Source organism: Musa acuminata, chromosome BXJ3-7, assembly GCF_036884655.1.
Source record: "Musa acuminata AAA Group cultivar baxijiao chromosome BXJ3-7, Cavendish_Baxijiao_AAA, whole genome shotgun sequence".
In the NCBI taxonomy this organism is placed as follows: domain Eukaryota; kingdom Viridiplantae; phylum Streptophyta; class Magnoliopsida; order Zingiberales; family Musaceae; genus Musa; species Musa acuminata.
The window spans coordinates 31,770,520-31,787,313 of record NC_088355.1 but is presented as its reverse complement, the minus strand read 5'-3'; the positions used below and the strand labels follow the sequence as shown (position 1 = coordinate 31,787,313).

At 37.4% G+C, this 16,794-nt stretch overlaps 1 protein-coding gene across 2 annotated transcripts; it reads left to right on the top strand.

Moving 5' to 3' along the window:
- Positions 1–4,551: 4,551 nt before the first annotated feature.
- LOC103973212 (uncharacterized) lies at positions 4,552–8,265 on the top strand. 2 transcript variants are annotated; one of them, XM_018821341.2, is made up of 3 exons: positions 4,552–5,677; positions 5,878–5,964; positions 7,290–8,265. In XM_018821341.2, the coding sequence occupies exon 1, from the start codon at positions 4,772–4,774 to the stop codon at positions 5,549–5,551; it is 780 nt and encodes a 259-aa protein (XP_018676886.2). In that variant the 5' UTR covers positions 4,552–4,771; the 3' UTR covers positions 5,552–5,677; positions 5,878–5,964; positions 7,290–8,265. The 2 variants fall into 2 exon arrangements, with proteins under 2 accessions (XP_018676886.2, XP_018676884.2); XM_018821339.2 differs by lacking the exon at positions 7,290–8,265 and having other exon boundaries at positions 5,878–7,283.
- Positions 8,266–16,794: the final 8,529 nt, after the last annotated feature.

Below are 16,794 nucleotides of genomic sequence, written 5' to 3'. Positions count from 1 at the left end.
CCTATATATCTCATATCGGATTCATGTATATATAGTAGTATTAGTGTTAGGACTCTAGTTAGGAGAGTCCTAATTGAGAGGGACATTCATGTAAAACCTACCTAAGCCGACCCCTATTAAAGAGATGAAGATGTTGGCTAGGGTTAGGAGATTTTTTCTTAGAGAAGAATTAGGAGTTGTAAGGGAATAAGAGTCTTGAGTATGAGTCCTATTAGGAGTTGGTTAGAAGTAAAAGTCTTAAGTAGAAGTCTTATTAGGAGTTAGAGTTAAAAAGCTCTATAAATAGCCATGTATTCCTTCTCTTTTCTTAAGTAATAGATGAATCTTTTTTGCAGCCTTTGAGTAGCAACTTGGAGGGAGAAACCCCTATAGAGTTCCAAGGAGGTCGATCCCCTAAAGAAATCAACCCCAAGTTTAGAATATGCAAGAATTCTAACAATTAGCCACATAAAATTTTTCACATAGTCAAAGAATTATTTAAACTGATTCAAAATCTAGACCTCGCGATAAACTGTTAAGGTCCTTACCAACTAAGGTATTTGACACCTTAAAATATGTATCAATTAAGATTTTTAATCCTTAACATGGTACACTATCGTTTAAGAATAAAAATATATCAAATGAGATTTTAAATCCTCAACCTTTGGTAAGTTGATATGATACACCACCATCATATTAATTAATATTAAAGTATAAATATATCAAATAAAGTTTTAAGCTTTCAAAGTATGTTAGTCTAGAATACCACCACTAGTCCACACCTAACTAGGAAATCACAATGTCTCAGCTGAAAATTTTACTAATAAAATAATACATGTCAAAATTATGGATTGAATATATTTAGTTCGCACAGCAATCTCATATTCTTAAATCGTTTCTAAAGTAAGATTGTGATGGCATACTAGCATAGTTGTTAATATAATTTGGATTGTCTCCTCATCCATCAAGTATGTTGGCACCAAGTTTCCAACTAATTAGTTTCAATTTTAATTTTTGTTCTTTGATTGTTATGCCATATTACTTCTAAAGTTTTTGACCTCGAATTTATTAAGTTTTTTCTGCCATTTGGAATGTCATCTTTCTTCGACCGTATTGGTTCCATGGAAAGTTTCCTACTTTGAATATATTAAGTCTTAAACTCAGTTCTAGGTCTTGAATTTGTACTGTCTTCATAGGCATTTGCATGAGGTTTTAGTGCCCTTGTTCTATATAATTGTCATGACAAGATAAAATACTTCGATAATTGTGTAGATGCCTATTACAAAGAATGACATTCTTTCAAGGAAGCAGTTGGTGCAGATTACAGATAAGCTCAGCAGAAATTTCTAAAAGATCAAGAATTCAAGATAAGGATTACACAAAGAAAGGATTTTTATCTTCTTCTTTTTAATCTTTTGCAAGCAGATTCTATCTATTTCTTCCATAAGCAGGATGGTTAAACTTAATTGACAGATGAGAGATACTGTGGAACTTCACATGATTTCAAATTCTATACTGATTCATTTATTTCCAATCCTGTTTAATATGCAACATTCTTTTATTCTTTTTTGTTGCTGTTCAAGCATTTAATGGCTCTTGAACTGATATCAAACTTTTACCTGTCTTATACTTTTCCTCCTCACATTCTGCAATGCAAGTTTGGCACTTGTGCCAAGTTGGTTCATTCAAACAATGACAAGCAAATGGCAGCAGCTACTGAAGCAATTGAATGGCTAAGGTTGAGACACCAATGCTGCTTATTTCTTAATAGTCATGGTTTTGTCTGTCTTGTGCATCTTGGATAGTAACAAATGTATTGATTAGTAGCAGTAATAATATTCTAGTCTCCATACTGTGCTGTCATCTTTCAGAAAATGAAACATTAATTCTATCATCAACCATGTAGAGGGTAAGTCCTTAGATTACTTCTGCACTCAAGCAATCATGTAATAGTGTCTTGTCCTCTTTCTTGTTGTTCTTGTAACAGGGAATCATGGAGAGGCCTTCACTTTAGGGTTTAGGAGATTCTTGTAAGGTGATGATGCCACAATGATGAGTTGGTTGGTGCATTGTTGCCATACTGTATTAAGACTTGATTGATGTCATGGATTCTTTTCCTCACAATTTCTCTCTCTCTCTCTCTCTCTTTCTCTCTCTCTCTCTCAAACACACATTGATGCAGTTGTTTTTTTTTTTGCAGGTTGATGTCTTCTAATGCACCAGTGGATTCTTTAGTGAACTATAGAGAACAGCAAAAGAACTGTTTGGTGAAATCTGAATCATGTTACAGGTAGGTATAAGCTGTACTTGTGGACTGTAGTGCATGAAAGAAGAAGACACTTCAACTTAATATATCAATAATGGCTAGGAAGAAGCATCCTCAGATTTGTTCCCCCCACCCACATATTGTGGCTTTTTCTGTTCTGTGGCCATTCCCTTCTTCTCTAAACCACAAAGCATCCAAGCAACACAGTATTGAAAGCAACATAAGATGGTTGTACTGAGTAATTGTGGCTCTTGGCTCTTCTTGGCAGGCATGAGCTATATATATATATATATATATTCCATTTTCCCTCTGTTCCCACAACTCTCTCTCTCTCTCTCTCCAATGATGTAGCATAGTTACATCATTAACATTGACGCAACTCTCTTCTCTTATCCATGACGTGATAGGTCTGCGTTAAGTATTTAAAAGAAAATACTAAAATTCTTATATTATCCTCTCTCTCTCTCTCTCTCTCTCTTCTCATTTGTTGACTTTTTCCTCACACGACTTAGCTCTTGTGATCATTGCGTGGACTGTTCTCTATGTACGCAGGAGGATCAACCCCGGTTGTGTTTTGGACGATTTCCCGTTAGCACTAGGGGCTGAGGGAGTACACTGATGATAATGTTTATCACGTCTTTGGAATCTAATTTCTAATCTCTCTTTGTATTATTTTAGTATAACAGTTCGATCATGGTGCTGATCATCTACTCCATTGGGAATCATTTACTTTCCGACATTAGAATCCATGGTCTGAGCGTGTCATCTAAATCCATCCTCAACGGGATATAACAGCAGATTAGTCGTCGGCTGACCGATGTTAAAAGGAGAGTGGGGTGGCGAAGCCACGCTTCTCCGATCTAAAGAAGGAAGAGAAGAAGGAAGGAAGATGGGGAGGAAAAGAACCACCGGCAGCGGCCATAAAAAATGGGTCGTCTCCTCCCCCACATCGAGCAGTACTGATGGCGGGATGCCTGCATGCTGACTGGCCCCATCGAAGTGCCCGCTTTGGTGCAAAGGGAAAGATGAGAGTGGTGAGGGCAGGATTGGTCGTCTTCACGTGACGACGAGTCTTTGCACTGTCTCTTGCTGCGCTGCTAAGAAAGGAACAAAGGCAAACCAAGCGGTGATGATTGTTCGTTAATGTGCGTGTGAGTGTCTTGTTTCTGCCTCCAACTTTGCTTGACGGATGGTGGAGGAGAGAGGCTTTAAGCTTGCATTTTACTTGGAAGCATGTCGGAAGACTAGATTTTGTTAGACTGCATGTATGAATCAAACACAAAACGGAGTGCATATCCATTATATTTATAGGATAGATATGTATCATTAGGATTGGTTGAGCCAAATGCAATTGCTTTATGTTAACACACCAATTCTGGCTGTGGATTCGATCAAATTGTCTCGGAGAGCCAATTTGATTCGAGACCACTTGAGTAAAGGGATTCGATCAACAAATCGGCATTCCACAAAGTTTCTCCCGTGCTCAAAGTATAATTTATAGAGCTATTAGCCATAAAAAGATTTCTTTATAGGTGAAACTCGTAGCCACTTACATTTAGCCAATAATTTTATCTAGTGAATTATTATCTTGACATAGAGAGTTGCTCCAGCCATCAAACTTAAGATTGACTATATACATCCTATTGAATGTTCATATATTATTTTCTCATATCATTTTAGGTTGCAATTTAATAAATGGACATCTTTGGTAGCTTAATTAATTAGAACATAGTAGACATGAGATTGAAGTTCTCTGTTTATCGAGTGATAATCATATCTTTTTTTTTTTCGTAATGTTAAATTATTTTGCCAATTACATGTTTTTAAACATTTTTATAATTCATCAGTTATTATTTGTAAATAAATAATATTTTTTTTTAATAATATATCATAATAATGATGGATGTATTGATTTTTTTAATGACGAGTGATCTTACGAAGATGAGATTCAACTATATGACCTTACGAAAAACTTTCTAACGAAACTAAGCATCACTTTCATGATGGATTACCGTAGGAATTACTATGAGCAGGTAATATTAAATTATACATATAATTTGAATGCAACACCTTACAATAAATTATTAAAATCTTTTTCAATCAAACTATCACCACTTTCACGATGGATATATTATCATAGAAATTACCATGAGCAGATAATATATATATATATATATATATATATATATATATATATATATATATATATATATATATATATATATATGTATATCGATTGATTGCCTTAAAAAAAAAAAAATAGATTTCCGGTAAAGACTCACTCTCCGCTCCTTCGCTCTCTGTTGGTAATAAATAGGCAACACTTCACTTCCGACGTCAAATTCGAACCACCTTTTCTCTCTCAAACACTGCAGACAGCTTGAGAATTGCCAATGATGGCGTCTCCCTTCGAAACTCGTATGCCGATGGCGCCCTCCTGCTCTTAGATTTGACGTATTGTTCTCGCTTTTGGGGCCTTTCTTCGGTTCGAGGCTTTCGTTCTGCTTCGCGAGATTGTTTGTGGAGATGGCGAATCCGAAATGGAGTTCGCAGAACAGCGGTTATGAGACGGCGATCTGGGCCGCCAAAATTGTTTTTTGCTTCCTCGGCGTCGTCTCCTGTGGCGCCGCCGTCAGGGCGGCCATGGGAGCCCTGGCCTCTGCCCTCCCCGGCTTCTGGGCCTCCCTCCGCTCCTGGCTCGCGCCGCAGTACCTCTTCGTCGCTGTCCATTTCATTATCCTCGTTATCTGGAAGCTCTCCGATCAGCAGCAGCAGCACCGGCACCACTTCGAACACTGGGCCGCGGAGGCGGGGACCGCGGAGTCTGAGAATCCTACAAAGATAGAATCTTTCGAGCCTCCGCCTGCGGCTGGCCTTCCCCGGAAACCGTCGCCAGAGATCTGGCGCGACGAGATCTCGCCGTCTCCGACGACCGGAGAGGTTCTAGCGGTGGATCCCGTTGAGCACTCGCCGTCCGACGCGTCGTCCCTCACGACGGATTCCTGCGAGAGGTCCACGCCTTCGTCGGCGTTTGCGAGCCAAAAGAGCGTCCAACCAGAGACCGAGACCAGCATTGCGATGGCGGAAGAGGAGGACGAGGCGGCGGCCTCGGCGGAGTTAGAGAACGACTCGATGGAGGCCACGTGGATGGCGATTATGGAGAAGTCGTCTCGGCCGGAGCTGACGCCGCCACCCGTGGCGGCTCCCTCTTCCGCGAGTCACGAGGACATGAACCGGCGGTTCGACGATTTCATCAAGAAGAACCACGAGCAAATTCGGCTTCTCAGTAGCCGGCGGCATCCGTAGGAGATGCGCAAGTCACGCCTGACACTAATCTCCATCTCCTTTCATCTTCTTGCAAGCTCGTTGAACGAAAGCTTCTGTGGAGGGGGACTGCTTTACTGCTTTGCTGCAAGACAACGAATCCTTAAGGTAATTACAACGTTGTCCTCTTCTGACTGCTACTTCACCTTTGCTGATGCCTCTAAATCCTCTTTGTCTTTTGTCTGTTCTCTTTCTTTATAATCTTCAACTATTCAAATTTTGAATCAATTGCCTCATCCATGCCTGTCATTCTGTGCTATTCTGACAGATGATTGGTTTGTGTTTCTTTGATCCTTCTGGGAATGCAGGTTCCTTTTGAGATGCTGCACTTGTTCTTTGTTCTGGTGTTGCTGGTCGGACTGAGAAGTGAGTGAGTCTGAAAGATGGAGCCTTTGGTATGATTCAATCTCATCTCTTGGTGGTAATACCATTAGCTTACTGTTTGATACAGGATTGTCCTGATAATGGTTTACAGTGCAAGTGGAAAACTGTGTTTGTAGATAGTCCTTTTTTATACTTAACTGTGTTGATTGGCTCAATGTTTATTAACGAATTCATATCAGCTCTTCTATTCAACTTTTCCTACGTTTTCCTTTTCCATCATAGTTACCAGTAAAATGCCTGTGGGCATAAATCTTCTCCTACATAAGCCACATTTTTGAGAAATCTCTACTTGTAAAATTGAAGAGAATGATACCAAAACATATGATGATGATACATGCTTTTCAGGCTTATTGCACCCTGTGATATACTTTTCGGTACAAGAAGTTGCTGTTTGCTAGATATAAGAATTATATTTATGTTTACTTATTAAAGTCAAGCGTTTGCTGTTTTTTGGATCGTTCAGAAAAAGTTAGAGACTGAATCATTGGGGAGTTTCTGCATGATATCATGTAATAATACTATCTAACTTCTTAAGTTATAGAGATATTTTCACTGTATTGAAAGAGTCACTAGGCATTAATTAATAGATAAATTTGTTTAATATTTTTTAAGAACTTGAGTACTTGCTTAAAAATGAATGGGGAAAAATAAGTATAGGTTGCTGATGGAAGCCCAAACTATTTGCTTTTTTTATGCAAATGCTTATTTGAGACAACATATTCAGAACCTACTGTCCTTACAATTAAGTTTTGCTGAACAATATTCACTGATAATACATCGGGAAACCAATTGTGATTATGTAAGATGAAAAATAATTAATAGATATTAACTGGCAATATCTGATTGTTGAAGCTTGACATGGTATTTTTTATGCAGGTAGGCAAAAGTAGGAACTAGAAAGTCTCCGTAAACTAGTATATTTGTACTTGATGTTAGGAAAAATGTATTGGAATGAATATGGTCTTTGTTTAAGCAGAAGTTATGAAAATATTATATCTAATCTCAATAATGACTTGCCCCTAAGAAGGAACGTATCCTCTTTAGAGTCTATATCTGTTTACAGTTGCACACATGCTTCTTCCTTTGGTATGATCTGCTAATTGACTCCTGTGCATGATATGTAAAAGGATACTTTCATTAAACTTAGTAGCCTACTCAGAGGATCATTGTTTCTCTATGTTTTTACAATAATGTTATCCCCAGCATTTCTTGCTAATGAGTTTCTTGGTCCACCGATGTTAGGTTAAACTTTCTGAATCATGTACTCTGTTTTTGTGATACTAATTCTTCAAATTTGTTCTTCTGGTTACCTTTTTTCATCTTCATTCAACATCAGAGGGCCATAGGTCAGATCAGAGGTTCTCAGTTTATATGGATATGTTAAAGGTCCACATCAAGTATGTGTCAAGAAACTTACAATCAATTTCAAGAACAATTACATGCCGATATTTGCAGTCCTCTTTGTCTGTGAAATATCTTCCAGGATGGCCATAGTCCTGTTGTGATCAATATATTTGAAGGACCGACTGTGGCCATTGACTATTTCAGCAGGTAAAGTGAATATTTCTTTCTAAAGGCAAGATAGCAGTCTCATAATTTATTGGATTAGATGATTGATATGTTTCATATTTTAACATTCTCTTAGAAGAAGACAATTCTTACTTTTTTCAAGGCCTATTTTCCTCAACATAAAACTGGTTTTCAGCAGCTGGACAAACCCTAATAACTATAGTTCTACAGTTCTTTTTAATTAGAAAACCAGCTCAAATTTATTACTTTCAGCCTATTCTTGAGAAGATTTTTGTGTGACTTTGGCAACATAGTATGTTTATTGTGGAAGATGGTTCATAGTAGAACTTTATACTTCAGTTTCCTAGTGAGTTGATATATTTCATGTATCATCTGGTGACTTTGTGCCTGTTGAAGTCCCGAATCTTGATTCAACTTAACAGTGACAATGTATGTTGCCATTGTCCTTTGATTTGCAAATTAGTGGGCTTTTGCAGACCTCTTTTTTCTTAAGAGAAAGTTGTGATGATCCTTTGAAGATTGCATGAAAAATGTCATTTAAGATTTATAGCTAATTGCAGGGTTTTGAGGCATTAAAGTCTACAGTTTTTATCTTCTTACTTAATGATCAGTGAGCATGAAAGAGATTAGAATTCATGGCATATTAGACATGTATTGATGAGAAAAAAATTAGATAGAAAGACACAGTGGTTACCTACTCCAACCATATATATATATACGAGGAGAAAGGGAGTGACAGGCCTAATGAAAAGGATTGATAGCTGTGGATGAGTTTAAAGAAAAGGTGATGATGATGCCTTACCTTTTTGTGATTGTGGCTGTAGGCTCAATTGTGTAGCTTCAGTTGAAGTTGATCTAATCAACAACTTGTCATGAGTCTTGGCTTTTGATTTGTGTTGATGCTTGTGATCACTGTCATGAACTGTCAAACAACACAGTACAGTGATCACAAGCATTTCTTAGTCCTCTTTTAACGTGAACACCTTTTACCCTTTTAATCTCTTTATAATAGGGCTTTTGTAATCTCTTCATATCAGATGCGATTAATTTGTGTACTTTTAATCTCTCTATATTAGACAGGTCCTAAAGTTCCGTTTCGGCACTAATAGGGAAAACTAATAGGGAAAACAAATTCGTGTTTTCATAAAACTTTAACGATTTAGAAAATTAAATCAACATTCAACAAATTCATATTTTTGTTAAACTATATCGAAAATATGTTTAACTTAAAAACATTCGTAATCATAGTGAGCAAGTAAGAGTAGTAGATAATTAAATCAACAAGTAATGATAATAAAATATAGAATAGAAATTATAAATCGAGTTTATAGTGGTTCGATTATCATGATCTACGTCCACTCTCGATTCTTTTTTCGTCGAGGCTATTGACGTTCACTAACGATCTTCTTTCAATGGGCGAAGACTAACTATCATCTTACAACTCTTTTTCCTTTTCACAGGTTTAGGAAACAATCTTTACAAGTCTCACACTTCTCTTAGAATAAGCCTAAAACTTAAATAGGAGAAGAGGGATATTTATAGGAAACAATCTTTTCAATACTTTACAATATAGAATCACTAGGCTTTTTGTTATCTTTTCGTGCTTCCTGAAGCAAAGCAGGAAAGAGTGGGGTATTTATAGGCCCCAAATGACTTAAAAATGAAGCAAAAAAAGGTCTCATCTCGGGTTTCTAAGGTACTAGCAGTACTACCGCTAGTATTGGACGGTACTATCGCCTGCTAGATTGATAACCAGTGGTACTATCGCCCAGTTTGGGTGGTACTATCGCTTGACATATAGGAGACCGTGTATTGGTAGTTCCACCATCTGACACTGATGGTCCTATCGTCGGGTCTTCCGGAAAACATACACTTCATACGTTCCAACTCATAGGTGGTTCTACCGCTTGGTCTGGTAGTGCCACCACCTGATGTTTGGAAATCTGAGGTGACATCATATGCACAGCGGAAGAACAAAAAAATAAATTTCCTAGAATTTCTTGTAGAAAAGAATGTTTCATCATCATGCAAAAGCTAGTGCACAAAATCCCGCGAAACCGAAAACTACGCATATAAGAAAAATGTGTTACCTAGGGAAATCGTATATCCCTAATAACCTGCAAATCTATGAGAGAGGATGAAGGGGGTTAACTGTCCTTCTCTCTAGCGGTAATTCATATGGCAGGGACTGCTAGTCATATGTGCCCTGCAAGCCAATCACATGAGTGATGGCACATGTGACTTGATACGTAGTCTTTTTGCTTATTATATTTTGATATTTTATTACTTTATATTGATTATTGCATATATGCATGTATATATTGTGATGTCCTTGGTTCTATACAATGGGAATCGAATCATGATGAGATCACGATAATGAGACCGATTCACCTTTAAACACAGATACTAAATAATCCCTATCATAGGTTACTTGAGAGGGACATCGAGATAATCGAACAAACTGGTGTGTTGTATACCCGTCCATATAATGGATGCAACTAGTTTCATAGCTGCTCGTGTGGAGACACTAGGGATACACGAGGGATACAATATCTTGATGAGATCACGATAATGAGACCGATTCACCTTTAAACACAAATCCTAAATAATCCCGATTATAGGTTACTCGAGAGGGACATCGAGATAACCGAAAAAACTGGTGTGTTGTATACCCGTCCATATGATGGATGTAACTGATCTCATAGCTGCTCATGTGAGGACACTAGGGATACAATACAGGTGCTCATTGGGGAATGAGTTCACTGATTGATTCGTTTACGGAATGTTGAATGGTTGATGATGCCTTATTGTCAAACAACAATTCTATAGTTCCAATGGTATATCTGATCCTTAGACTTGAGATACCAAGGATGTCCTATATGAGTACTTCACTCTTTAATACCAAACTTATAGGTTTGGATGTCCCAAATCAAGCACAACCGGTCATCGAGAGTAGTAGTCAACCTTACGAGGGCTATTGAATGTCGATAGAGGATCATCCGCTCTTAGTATCATGAGAGAAACATCTCATATATTCTTGCTCAGATAAATCATTGGCCAAGGCTATTCAGATTGAGAGAGAAAGAGTTCTTCGGGAGAATCTGATTAGAGTGAGACTCGAGTATAAACCGTATGGGTCTGACAGCACCATGCCCGGTATATGGTCTCTGAGATATTAGATGAATGATGGATTATAGATACATGGTAATTGAAGACAGACAAGTTCAATGGATTGGATTCCCCTTGTATCATTTGGGGACTACGGTATAGTGGCCTAGTATGTCCGTAATCGATGAGTCGAGTGAATTATTATAGAGATAATAATTCACTGAGCCAGAAGGAGTAGAGGTATGACTCATGGCCAACTCGATATTAGGCCTAGAGGGTCATACACATATGATAGGCATTACGATGAGTAGAAGTTCAGATATGAGATATCCGTCGGAGCCCCTATCTTATTGAATATCCAATAAGCCCCTGAATTATTGGATCCTATGGATGAGATCCAATAAGATCCAATGAGAGATTATTGGATAAAGATCCACTAATCTAAGAGGGTTGGGTAGTTGGATGGAGATCCAATACCCAATAGAGTAAGATCCATTATGGTTAAGTTGATAGGGGACCTCTATAAATAGGAGGGAATCAAAGGTTTATAGGCTAGAGCCTCTCTTGGTTGCCACCTCCTATTCTCCTCTCCCCTTCTCCTCCTCAAATAGCAGGCCTGGAGATTTGAGGAGAATCATCGCAGCCTTACTATGTAGATCACCACTAGAGAGGAGGGCGCTTGACCTCGTTCACCCTCTCCTACAGATCTACAAGGATTGAGGGATATACGATCTCCCTAAGTAACACAATCTTCATATACGTAGTTTTCAATTTTTCCCTTTTTGTGTATCAATCTTCGCATAATAACGAACACATCTTTGGGAAATTGAGGATTTTATTTTCTATTCTTCCATTGCACATGTGATGTTGCCCCAAGATTCCCCTAGAGCTGAATCCTTCTCTGTTCCTCAAATAATTTATAAAGATGTAGGAGAATGGATTTGACATCCATCTTTTCATGTTGTCTTTGTAACTCGGGAGTCATAGAGCCCAATATTGAATACTGGGCAAAAGTGGAGTCATCGATGTACTTTATGTAGTGAGCGATAACCTCGCTTGCCCCTTCCTTGGGCATATAAATCACTGTATCAAGGATGTATATAATTTTCTCTGCTGTGAGAACGATTCTCAAGTTGCATAGCCAATCCATGTAATTTGGACTAGTGGGGTAGTTGACATCAAGTATGCAATATAAAGGATTTGAAAGTGATATTTTTTGAAAATAAACATGTAGTAGAAATAAATAATATGCAGACTTTGAAAAAAGTAAACAACTAAGATATGGTCTTCTATCTTAATGTACTCTCACTATTTTCTCGCGAAACACACAATTCCCTCTGGTTTGTGAATCAAAGATCTTCGACGGATCTCTAGTGGGGATTATGATCCAATCGGCGTCTCAACATAACCTCGAGGGACTCGACCAATCACGCTAAGCTCAAAAGATAGGCAACTCTTATCGATCACAACTCCTTGTGATTCTCGTCCTGTTTGGCCTCCGAACCATCATATTCTCGAGGGACTCAACTAACTATGATGTTCAGTTAAATCATCACCATCATTATAAGATGAGTCTGATTCGATGATATGCCCTCGAGAGACTCAACCGACTCAACCAACTCAACCTACATCGGGAATCGATTTCTTCCTATAACGATAGAAAGTCATGTAGGTCAATCTAATTACCTCACATTTATCGACTTAATATTATCGAGATAGATTTTTTATTCAGTCTCATATTATGATGTGACATACATACATATTTAATATATATCTACATCACATGCAAATATATATATACATATTTAGTAGGTGTATAAGTAATCATACATCACATGAGCAATCACACCAAATGATTATGGACCACAGCCTAATATGATCAGGCCCGAGCTAGTGGGCCCAATCATTTATATCATAATCTATGTGTGCATCGGCGTATCATCATGCCCTGTGATCATCCATCTCGTCCTCGTTGATTTCGTCGGCATCTCGGCGCATCTCCATACGTCGCGATCATTCGTCTCTACCTCATAGATCTCACTATCACTTTCATGCTCCTATTATATCTCCTCACGTAATTACAATTTAATCACAGGCCCAACAATAAACGAGAAAGAAATTGAAGGCTTGCATGACCCAATAATAATAATATCACATGTACATACATATCGCATAATCTATGATCATTCGTCCACATCACATATCACATCTATACATCATCATGTATGACTACTAGATAACAACAACAACAACAACAACAACAACAACAACAATAATAATAATAACTATTTAATTAATTATTCTATAGTATTTTGGGAACCTTACCATTGGGTGCTCTCATATGGCAAGTAGTTCCTTAAGTGGCTAGAAAATCTTGGCCACTTAGGACTCCCATATGGCTAAGAAATCCTTGGCTATAGGGCTACCTGTATGGCTAGGAAACCCTAGCCACCAAAGAATCTCTTGTAGTTAGGAAACCTTAGTTGTAGAGTAGCCTTGGGCAGCTAGAAAAATTGACCACTTGTTTGCCCCCATGCGGCCAGGAGTCCTGGCCACCAGGGGCTACCAACTCCCAGGTCAAGAGCCCCTTTGCATGGTGTTCTTTAGGCTGAGGCTGCAAGCAACCTTCAGCCAAACCATAGGGCAACAACAGTTGCTACCCTTTTCCCTCTATTCTGCGACAATATATTTGGTGACAAAACATGAATTAAAACACCTTTTAACAAGGAGAAGATGTGTAGTTTATATCTCAAAAACTACGACAAAAATCGTAGCAATCACGTAAAATAATTTATACACGATTGACTACAACACATATAGTTTAAAATCTAATCTTTTGTATGAGTAATCTGGCTCTGATAGTACTGTTGGAAAATCTGGGGTAACATTATATGCATAGTGGAAGAATAGAAAATAAATTTCCTAACATTTCCTATAGAAAAGAAGGTTTCATCGTCATGCAAAAGTTTGTGCGTAAAAACCTACGAAACCCAAAATTACGCGTATATGAAAGATGTGTTACCTAGGGAGATCGTATATTCTTGAAAACCTATAGATCTATGGGAGAGGATGAAGGAGGTCAACTGTCCTCCTCTCTAGTGGTGATCCACATGGCAGGGGCTTCGAAGATGCTCCTCAAATTGCTGCATAATCCTCCTCACTATGCGCACCACGCAATAAAAATGGGGCCACCCCTTCTTACTATCTACATGCCCCAAATAGGGGCTACATGTTAAGTAGGACACAAGGAGAGGAGAATAGGAGGTGGCAGCCAAAAAGGGTTAGCCTATGGCCCTTTGGTTTCCTCCTATTTATAGAGGCCCCCTATCAACTTAATACTAATGGATCCTACCATATTGGATACTAAATCTCCATCCAAGTACCAAGCCTCTAAGATTAGTGGGTCTCTACCCAATAATCTCTTATTGACTCTTATTGGATCTCATCCATAAGATCTAATAATTCAAGAGTTATTGGATATCCAATAAGATAGGGGCTCTAGCGGATATCTCATATTTGAACATCTACTCATTGTAATATCAACTATATGTGTGTGACCCTCTAGGTCCAATATTGAGCTAGCCATGAGTTATACCTATCAGAACTCCTTCTAGCTTAGTGAATTATTATCTCCATAATAATTTACTCGACTTATCGACTACGTTGTAGTCTCTAAACAATACAAGAGAATCCAATCCATTAAACTTGTCTATCCTTAGTTATTGTGTACCTATAGTCCCTTATCCATTTAATATCCTATAGATTGTATATTGGGTATGGTGCTATCAGACCTATATGGTTTCTAGTTGAGTCTCGCTCTAATCGGATTCTCTCGGAGAACTCTTTCTCTCTCAATCTGAATAACCCTAATAAGGGATTTGACTAAGCAAGTGTTGAATCTTTGATTTTGATGATGAAATCAATTTATAAAGTTATGATCTAATATACGTTTGAGTGAAGTAGGAAGAATCAAATGTTGGATGAACCAATGACATGTCATACAACATAGGATTCACGCTTGTAATCATGTGTGTCTAGATCGAAGTAGTCTAGGTCTAATTGAGTTAGAATTGGGTGTAATTAGACTAACCCAATTAGGGGCCCATTGGATAGCTCATTCAGTGACCTAGAACCAAGTCAGGTGATGGCACAGCTAGGGCTGGCGGTGGAACCGCTTAAGGCTCAACCTCCTAGGTGGTGTCTGAGCGGTGGTATCGCCTTGATAGGCGATGGTATCGCTAGAGCCAATCTCTGAGGCTGTCAAGCGGTCATACCACTCAGATTGGTGGTAGTACCGCTAGTTGTCAGCGGTGCAAGTTGTAGCATCGCCCAATATTAGCAGTAGTACCGCCTAATACTGGCGGTACTACCGCTAGTACCATGAAAACCGAGGATGTGATACATTTGGCTCCATTTTGAAGACATTTGGGATTTATAAATACCCCACTCTTTCCTACTTGAGGAGACAATAAATTGAGTAGAAAGGAAAAAGAATACTTAAGTGAAAAAGTATTATAATCTCTTTCAAAATTTAAAGTCTCTTCTTCCTAGAGTTAGAGGTCTTTCTAAGGGAGGAATGAGATCTAGTGTAAAAGAGAAGTTGTAAAGGTTCTCTCCTAAGCCTATCAAAAGGAGAAAGAGTTGTAAGAGGGTAGTTAATCTTCACCCATTGAAAGAAGATTAGTAGTGAATGTTGGTGGCCTCGATGAAAGAGGAATCGGGAGTGAATGTAGATCGGGACGATGGAACCACTATAAACTCAGTTTGCATTTACTTTATGCTTTTCATTCTTATTATAAATTGATTTACTTGCTTACTATACTTATAAATGTTTTTAAGTTAAACATCTTTTCGATACAAGCTTTTATCAAATAAAATTTTCTAAACCATCGAAGTTATATGAAAGCACTAATTCATCCCCCCCTCCCCCCTCTTAGTGCTGAAACAGTCATAATAATTGATATCAGAGCCAAGTTTTTCTTGATTGGTTTAACATTCAAGAAAATGGCTTTTACCGGTAATCTAGAGGGTCACTCAATCACTCATCCTCCTATATTCAATAGGACGGACTACACGTATTGGAACTCGTATGATGATTTTTTTACTTTCTATGAACTTTGATTTATGGAATATCTAAATCAATGAATAAATGGAATGATTTAGAGAAAAAATCATTTTCCTTAAACGCTAAGCTATGAATGTTTTATTTTACGCTTTAGACAAAAATAAGTTTAATCATGTTTCTATATGTAAAACTATACATGATATTTGGCACATATTGAAAGTCACACATGAAGGCACATGTAGAGTTAAAGAGTCTAAGATTAATCTTTTGATGTATGGTTTTGAATTGTTTCAAATGAAACTAAGCGAAACCATTGGAGATATGTATATCAGTTTTACGGATGTCATTAATGGTTTGAAAGCTCTTGACAAATGTTTTTCTAATCTTAAACTTATAAACAAGATTCTAAAATCTCTTCTAAAGAATTGGGATCCGAAAGTAACTATAATACAAAAGGCAAAGGACTTAAATAATTTTTCACTAGAAGAACTTATTGATTCATTAATGACATATAAAATGATTTATTTGACACATGACGAATATGAGGACAGACTTCCAAAGAATAGAAAGGTTATTACACTTAGAATCAAAGAAGACACTCTGAGTGAAAGCAAGTGAATATAATATACAACTCCTTACAAAAAAATTTAAAAAGTTCATAAAATAAGAAAATAAAAATGAATTAAAAAGGATATAATCATTTGCTATGAATGCAAAAGCTAGGGCACTTTAAAAGCAAATATCCAAAACTAAAGAAATAGCTACTAAAGAAGAAGAAAGCATTCAAAGTGACATAGGACAAATTGAGTACATCTGAAGACGAGGAGCAAACCAACAAAGACGTTATGATGAACTACACTTTGATGACTTTCAATCACAAGGAATGCAACTCAATTGAAACTTCTTTATTTTACAACGAATTACTTGATGCTTTTCATGATTTGTTTGATAAATTTAATTAATTGGTAAAAAATATAAATTATTAAAAAAAATCATACTTCTCTTTCTAATGAATTTAATTTTTTTAAAAATGAGTATGATAAATGCTTATTAACTTCTTGCACTAAATGTGAAGAGTCAGATTCATATAAATTTTTTTTTTATTATTAGAATAAATATTTAAAAAATTTAAAATTAG